General features: G+C 49.4%; 1 protein-coding gene and 1 long non-coding RNA gene across 8 annotated transcripts in view; one reads left to right on the plus strand and one right to left on the minus strand.

Moving 5' to 3' along the window:
- Atosa (atos homolog A) overlaps positions 1–2,518 on the plus strand; it is an 81,309-nt gene extending 78,791 nt beyond the window's left edge. For all 7 annotated transcript variants that reach the window (XR_015438777.1, XM_021260971.2, XM_087180436.1 and 4 more), the window contains 2 exons: positions 190–389; positions 1,948–2,518. Coding sequence is in view for 6 of the 7 variants with exons in the window: in XM_021260971.2 (XP_021116630.1) it covers positions 190–389; positions 1,948–2,101 (354 nt within the window). In the remaining variant the exon portion in view is untranslated. The remainder of the gene's footprint in view (positions 1–189; positions 390–1,947) is intronic.
- A 1,837-nt stretch (positions 2,519–4,355) lies between these two features.
- LOC110349949 (uncharacterized) lies at positions 4,356–8,549 on the minus strand. Its single transcript, XR_015438788.1, has 2 exons — positions 8,155–8,549; positions 4,356–4,979 (listed from the first exon to the last, which is right to left on the minus strand). It is a non-coding gene; the product is annotated as an uncharacterized LOC110349949 (long non-coding RNA).
- Positions 8,550–8,568: the final 19 nt, after the last annotated feature.

Genomic DNA, 8,568 nt, shown 5'->3' on the forward strand with positions numbered 1-8,568 from the left:
AGTTTATAATATTATGAAATAAGAGGTCAAGCCTTTGAAACAATATTGAATGTTAACTTTAGTCCGTAAGCCCGAATCCCATCTGCTGGGATTTGTTGCTGTTAAAAGCCTGTTTAATTTTGGCGCAGCCATTTGACAACATCGGCAAGTCGTTGCCCTTGAAGAATAGTTTCTCTGTTGTCTCTTCAGACCTTATTCAACCCCAATAAGACTGTGGTGAAGATGTTTGTTGTGATGTATGACTTGCGGGACATGCCAGCCAACCACCAGACATTCCTACGGCAGAGGACCTTCTCCGTGCCTGTGAGGCCCGAGGCCCGGAGAAGTGTTGGCAAGGACAGCGTCCGGCACACGGAAGAGCGCTTGTTACGCTACCTCATCCACCTGAGGTAATGTTTTGGGAAATGTGGAAGTGTACTCGGTGACCATACCTAGAGCAGTGCCCTGGCCCTGCCGACTGGGGTGACAGCAGGGACAGCCGCCTCAGGTATTTCAGTCAGAAGCAGATCCTATTACATCCAATGCTGTGAGACACACTTGTTAGAGCACTGGCAAACTAGCTGGTGATTCCATCAGAATGCCTTTTCCTGCCACCCCACTCCCCACTCAGAGCTGTAGGTCGTGAGAACTGCCCGCTTGCTCTGGCCCAGGCTGCTGGAGTCTCAGGTGAGGCTCGGCCTGCATCTGAGCGAAGCTCTGGGGTGGGGAGCAGAGCAGGGCCTTCCCACCGCCCTGTCTGGCAGTGCTCTGGGTCCTGCCGTGGGCAGTTTCAGTTACCTCAGGACATGCTCTGAGACTGGCTCCGTGCCTCAGGGAGCCTGGTCACCCAGCGCAAGCAGAGAGCTTCTGCCCTGTCACCGGCGACGGCCAGCAGCGCCTCACTGTGCATCTGCCCAGTGTGGTGATCCTGGGAAATGAACGTTCATTAAGTTCGAGGTTTCCCCAAACCCCACGTGGTCTCTCATCTGCCTGGCGGTCCTTACCCAGAGATGCCACCCCAACCTCGCGCCTTGAAACCCAGCTTGCTGCTGCCTGCCGCCCTAAAGGAGTGTCACACGGGAAAACCTACCTGACAGACTTTGAGCTTGTTAAGAGACTACTCAGCCTCATCTGACCCCGTCCTCTCCAAGCCTGCTTCCTTCGTTTGCTTGTGTGTGTTGCCACAGGGCTCCTGCAGGCCGGGTGACAGTCCCTCAAGCACCCTTGAAGCTGAGTGGCTGTAGCTGTAGGGAACCAGCATCCCCTAGAGTGAAATTCAGTCCTCCCAGAGGCCTGATGCTCTCCATGCTGTGTGGAGGCCTGCATCGGAGAAACATTGCCCTGCGCACGGCCGAGCACGCCCTCCTTCAGCTTGGGAGTGGCCACCACGGAGCAGGGCAGCTGAGCATCTCGGACGTTTCTGAGGGCTTTTCTCCTCTCACTGCCAACTCCTCCCCACTCTCGGTGCTGGTTAGGAGTGACTGAGCTGGTCATTGCTGACAACCACAGTTCTTTTACCGGTGACTGTCCTCAAAGCTAAATTTCCTGTAGTGACTTCCAAGCGTGGAGACCATTTTAATCTACCCCAAATTATAGGTGGCTGACTTGCTAAACAGGTCAGTCTGTGTGTCTAGAAAATGCTGGGGCTGCCGATCCCAGGCAGTGTGACAGGCTGATGGAAACCCAGCCGATGCCAGAGAGGAAAGCCATGCGCCTCAGGGTCAGGAGGAAAGGCAGCCGGGTGGAGGGATGAGGCAGGGTTTTAGGGAAGAGCAAGGGAGGGCCATTTACATCGGAAATGTGCTTTGACAGTTTAAGATCTTCAGCATCATGCCAGTGTGTTTGGTATTGTAGCAAGATTGATTCTTGTTGTTGTTGTATTAGTGTGGATTACCTTTCCAAGTGCAACTACCCAAGTTGGTTGTTTAGACTCCTTCCCTGAGGTGCCGTCTCTCTCCCTCCACGCAGGTTCCAGAGCTCCAGATCTGGAAAGATCTACCTCCACAGGGACGTGCGACTCCTGTTCTCCAGAAAGTCCATGGAAGTCGATAGTGGTGCTGCATATGAACTCAAATCATACACGGAGTCGCCAACAAACCCTCAGTTCTCACCACGATGCTGACCAGCAGTAACACACTGGAGTGTTTGCTCAGTGCCCGGGTTTGAGGTAGATTCCCATAGAGTGGCGGGCACCAAAGGGCAGTCAGGAGAGTGGCTCCTCTCCCACCACCCTGGACCAGTTTCACTGAAGGCTCCCGGCGGGCGAGGAGGCCCCGAACCCGCATAGATGGAAAGTGGAAAGCGCTCTCATCCCAGCCCCTTCGTACTGTGGAAACCACTTCGCTGGACACGTTGCAATAGCAAAGGCCCTGTAGTTAGTGTTTACACGTTTCATTTGTTATTTAATATTTAATGTTTTCCTTAATACTCAAGTGATGTTTGTCTGTAGTGTTCTAATGTAGCACAAATCTTATGTGAAATCATACTATGTATTTTTGACATTAATGTTGGAATCTGAAATATATGCACAAGTGTTTAATTTTGTGTGATGTGTTTTAAATGCTATTCATTTAAACTTGAGAATGACAATGAACTGTTGAGCTTCTCTGCGGCTAGTGCACTATGCAAGCATGCATCCTTTTTCTATGGCATGCGGGGCGCGGGCTAGACACGAGCTCTGACCGACTGTCTTGCCACTCTGATTCCTGTCAGGCTCCCCGTCCTCAGACATTCTATTTTCCTTAATCACTACTTGAGAGGCTACATTAAACTGCTGTCCCATGCTAGATAATTTTCTGAAATTGTTAAAGTAATATGTACTTTGAAAACAAATTAGTATTTATATTGTAAATATATGCCAAAAAACTAAAAAACAAAGTGTACTTGGCTTTTATTTTTAGTGGAGACATTTATGTGATTAAATCGGTGAGCTAGCCAGTCAGGCAGCTGCCGGGAGGGGAAGAGGTCCTACTGCTTCCCAGTTCGGGCGCAGCAGAAGGCTGCTGGCAGCAAGCAAGGTGCTCTGACTGAGTGTGGGAAGGCTTTTCCAGTGAGCCGAGGAAGAACACGTGGTTCTGGGCCCTGTGCAGGGACTGTGGGAGCCGCAGAGAGCTCTGGGAGCACTGACCCACACCTGCGGCTCTGCAGGATGAAGTGGATACCCTGGAGCACCAGACCCAGCAGCTTGGGTGTTGTGTCCGCTGAGCGGGCTGGGTCTGGCGGAAGGGACTCTGCTCAGGGACAGGCTACGCAGGGCTATGCATCAGGCCCGTGCTGGGGTGGGGATGCAGGCTGCAGGCTGGCAAACCAGAGCCTCTCTTAGAATTCTTTTTAAAAGACTGATTTTAAAAAAGGGTTTGTTCCTTAGAACTTAGAATTTTTCAGTCATACAGATCCCCAGATTGTGCGGAGGGGACTTGGAACAGGGCTGCAGTCGTGGCTCTGACCATGGTGCTGGGGTCTAGAGCTGCCCTTGCTGGGTCTACAGTGGAGAACAGCGTGAGAATGGCATTAGCACCTTCTCCCCTTCCATTACAAGGTCTAAGCACCCTTTGCACCCTGTGTGTGTATTCAGTGCATAGAGAGAGACAGAGGCAGTGTCTAGGTGGGGCTTAATGATCTTGCCAGTCTTGGATTCTTTGTTGTTTTTTGGGGTGGTTGGTTGGTTGGTTTGACAGAGTCTTGCTGGCCTCAAACTTGAGATCCTCCTGCCTCAGTCTCCCCGCTTGTGCATGCCGGGCAAGTGGTACACCTCTGACCCACATCCCCAACCCTAATTTTTAAAATATTTCATTAGATGTACCTAAACTTATTAAACATTGGAGAAAAGTCAATATTGACTTCTCCAGTGAAATTGACCCCAAAACTGGTGTGCTCGTGCTGGTCCCTCCATGTGGACACCACACTGCAGTCTTCTTGGGGTCTAGCGTGGCCTTCTGACCTTTCTAGGCATGTTTCAGAGAAGTGAAGAGGTCACTTGTATTGGTTTAGGTTGTGATAAGTGTCACAGACTGGGTGAATTAGGAAGGAGAAGTTTGCCTTTGCTCGTGGCAGGGGTACAAGGCCCGGTGCCACATCCCGAGAGGATTTGCGGGGGACCTCCAAGTGCACAGGGCACCACAAGGCACACAACAGGAGGGAGGGTAAAGCCGGTGCTCTGGAGGGAGGGCACTGCAGGTCGGAGCCCGCAGGCTGAGAACCCTGAGCACCACAGAGCGAGTCTGTGCTAGAGCCCCACGCGTGCCCATGTGCTACTGACGGTACACAGAAGATCCGGGTTCAAATCCAGGTTGAATGTCCGTCTTTTCCACTCTACTGCACTGGCATTATGACTTTTTCCCATTATCTTCCACCAAAAATACACTTTTCATCAACACTCTTAGAAATACAGTTTATAATTAGCCAGGTGATAACCAATAAATACAATAAGACAGTGCCTCTGAATCACTGGGGGAAACGGAAAATGACTGATCTTAAAAAACAAAAACCTTTGAGAAGAAAAACCCCAAAGCAACTCATAGGCTGTTCACCTTAGAATATTGACAGCATGCAGGTAAACATGGCTGAGGGAAGTTTTGAGAACACAGTTTCTTAAATACTTTATGAGATTATAAAGATTAGATGTTTTTAAAGTCTTTTCCAGACATATTCTTAGATGAGGCCAGATTAGCAAGGAGGGACTTCGGGTAAGGAGGGACATCTACCAGGAATGCTTAGAGATATTGAAAGAGCAAGCCCAAGAAGCCTAGTGACAGAGGAAAGAAAGACACCGTCATTACCACAGCTTAAGAGCAAGATGTCTTCATGCTTTTCTGAACTGTCCCACGTACTTATCGGCAGCAAAGCAGATGGTACCACATGTCGGCCATGTCATCCACAAGGATGGCCACACGACCCTTCATGTCGCCACCAGCACCATCCGGTCCACTTCATTTGCCTTCTTCCTCTCTTTGTGAATCAAAGCAAACTCCACATTCAGCCTGTCTGCAATGGATGTGACCCTGCATGAAGATACAGTGGACACCTTAATACAGTCCATTTAAGAGTCTTTTCTTTAAAAGATAAATTTGAGTAATTTGTAGGAAAATGGATGCACCTTGAGACCATAATGTGTATGATTTCTCTTACTTGAGAAACCCACAGCACAAACAATTAATGAAAAAAATAAAAGCTGGATAATAGGAAACAGAGAGATAGATCTTTTGCAAAGAGGAAGGGGACCATGAGATAGAGGGAGAGGAGAGGGGATGAAAAAAAGAGTTAAGATGTGTTATGTACATGCACCAGCTCCCCAGGAGGAAGGGAGTCATTCAGCACTGCAAACATGTACTCATAAAAATAAATAGGACACACGTGTAAATATCTAATAGTTTCTCTGCTGTGAGAAACTGTAAGTGGAAATAAGGATCAAAAGGTATAGTAGATAATGTGAAATAGGAAGAAAAGGGGCAAAGGGGAAGTGGGAAGGGTAGGGGAAAGGAAAGGGGAATGGAATTAATACGAGAAAATGAAAAAATGGAAACAAAGTCTGTAAATAGGGAGGGATGGAGGGGTTGAAGGGAGGGCAGAGGAAGGGGGAAAAATAAGAACCAAGAGAGTATGTAAAGGTGCATATCTCCAATGATGAATGTCATTATATTGTATACCTAAAATGTACCAATAAAATTAATTTAAAAATAATAAAGGTAGAAATTTAAAACTTGAAGTAAAAGTCTCTTTCCAGACTCTTTCCATTCCATTATTCTTTTTCTTTCTTTTTAACTCGTTCTAAATTTTCCCATTACAACTAGGCCCCTGCAGAAGTGACGTCCTCCTCTCTTGTGAAAGCTACCTGGCTTCCTTACTCCATGAGTGGTCCGAGCGTTGCTCATAGAAATCAGCATTTACCCCAGGATTTGGGGTGCTCAGTATTTCACTTGGTTTCTCTGGGTTAATTTTTCCATCTCTCACTCTAACTAACATCCTCTAATTGAAAAGATACACAGTGTGATGGAAAAACATGCTGAATGTTTAATCTCTTAAAAATTATCACAGTAAGAGACACATTGCCATTAAGCCTCCTCAAAACCCTCCCCCGCACTAGGAACACATCCCATGGTTCCTGCCACTTTCTGCAGCACCTCTGAAATGTCTTTAGTTGTGCTGTCAGAGCTGCCTCCATGTCCTGAACTGATTCAAAACATTGACCCTTGATGGTCATTTTGACTTTGGGGAAGGGCCGGAGGTAGCACGGTACCAGATTCGGTGGGTAAGGCAGATGAGGACTCAGTGCTGTGTTTTTACAGGCCTGCCTTCCGTTGGTCGGCAGTCGGCAGCACCATTCACTATGTTTTTGATCACATCTTGTAAAGGCACTCAGGCACGAGGACATCCAGAACTGCTTCAGAAAGTAGAACGATGGGCTAAGTGTTCAAAGCAAGGGGGCTTCATAGCAATGTCTTTTATTAATAAATGTCTTAAAAATTCGAACATGTGTGGTACGTTTTCCATTACACTTCATATTCTGTTCTCAGCATTTGCTGCACCCTGGCAACACAGCTAGACTTCCTCTCTTGGCTGACTGAGGAGTTAACGGGGTGAGACATGATCTCTTTAACTCCTATAAACTCTTCAGCTAGAGCAACCAAACCTGGAAAAGATCCCTGATCTCTTAAATCTCGTTTTTGTGTTACTGCGAAAAATATATCTTGTGCATTATGCACCTCAACCACCAGGGGGCGCGCCGGTAAAGCAGCAAGTGGAGGACTTTGCCCCAGAAGCAAGGAGGGGGCCGAGGGCGACGCCTAGGGATTCCCGTCCCTGTGGCTAATGAGTGAAATCCAGCGCTCAGTTCCTCAGCCCCAAAAGGCACGTGTGTAATGCTCAGCAGCAGCACGTAGGCCGTGGCTTCTTGCTGGACACCCAGGCTTGGAGCCTTCACCGGCACAGGGCTGGTGGACAGGCCCAGCCCCAGCTCAGGACGGACCAGAGGGGCGTGGGCCGGGGCCGCCGACGGCGGGGAGAGCCCCCAGGAGACCGGGAAGCAGCGCCACCAGGAGAGGGCAGTATCCCAGAGCCCGGTGTGTGGCGAAGCACGCAGTGTGCAGCGGTTAACATACGGAGGTGATGGTGCAGAGGTGACACAGTAACTCGGGATGGGATGGGACCCAGACCAGCGCCCTGGGCGCGGCCCCCTGTACTTAAGCGTGTGTGTGTGTTTCGGTACTGAGGATTGAACCCAGGGCCTTCAAACTGAGCCGCATCCCCAGCCGCTCGTCATTTTCTGTTTTGAGACTGGGTCCTGTTAATTTGCTCAGGCTAGGCTCAGACTGGCCATCCTCCTCCCTCAGCCTCCCAGAGTGCAGGGATTACAGGTGTGCACCACCACACCGGCTGTGAATTCTCATTTGACTCAAGTCTGTTGCCCAGAAATTCAAATTTACCCTCATGTGTTACTGATTTTCTTTTCTTTCTCTCTCTCTCTCTCTTTTTTTTTTTTTTTTTTTTTGCAGTATCAGGGATCGAACTCGGGATCTTGCACTTTCGAGGCAGGCACGGTGCCACTGAGCTACATCCCCAGCCGTGTTACTGCTTTTCAGGAACAGATTTTCTTTATCCAAGGTCACAAAATACATTTTTCTCTATGTGTGTGTCTATCGGATTTTAACCTAAGTTCACAAACACACTCAAGTTCACAAATTTAGGAGAAATATATATACACTGGAAAAACGGTCTTCGATGCTCCACTTAGCCTAAGCAGTACACTTGCCTGTTCTCTCTGTAGTTGCACTTAAAGGAAAAGCAGTTCTTCAGTAGGCCATAGAATGATAAACACGCACTTGAGCTTAGGAGGTTCCTCAGCTGGCCCAGTTTGAGACATTCTCAAAGAACAGCTCTGTTAAAGAGCTGGCTTCTTGAACACTTTCATTTAAACACTGTGCTTCCTAGTCTGACAAACCCTCTCTTCCTTCTCCAAAGGGGACGCAGTCTTCCTGCTCTGTCTTACAAGTGGCGATCCCAGTACAGTTCTTCCCGAGATTCTACACCCTGGTTTCCAGACCCCTTGTCCAGTCACTGCTCCTCGGGCCCAGAATTGCATTCATTCTCTTCGGCTTTTTGCTAGTTCAACCCCTACAGGCCAATCTTATTTCCCTCTAAGAGCTTTGGCACCGTCGCCACCCCTCCCTGGTGGCCTACCCGAGCAGGAAAGGTGACATTAACAGGGTAATGACAACTGCTGTCCAAGGATGCTCCACTGTGAAACTGCAGAGCGGTGACAGCATCGCAGAGACGCGGGCGGGCAGCTTCTCCTAGGCAATGACGGAGGACTGGAGAGGTGAGGAGGAGACGCGGAGCCCCGGAGCGCCCACGGAAAGCCAGCGTGGGACAAGAGAGAGAGGCTGAAGACGTGGAGCTACAAGGTCCCCGGGACAGAAAGCAAAGGGCAGGGAGAAACGGCGGGGCTCTCGAACTACAATTCCCAGGAACCCTGGGAGTACGAGATGGGGCCCCGGGCGGATGTGAGGCGTGTCCTCGCCGAATGTAAGGCTCTCGCTGGCCAGATGTGAGGCGGTCCCGGGCGGAAGTGAGGCAGTCTCGGGCGGAAGTGAG

Source organism: Heterocephalus glaber, unplaced genomic scaffold (assembly GCF_053883595.1).
Source record: "Heterocephalus glaber isolate CG9 unplaced genomic scaffold, H.glaber_assembly_v1.0 deba00000122, whole genome shotgun sequence".
Classification (NCBI taxonomy): domain Eukaryota; kingdom Metazoa; phylum Chordata; class Mammalia; order Rodentia; family Bathyergidae; genus Heterocephalus; species Heterocephalus glaber.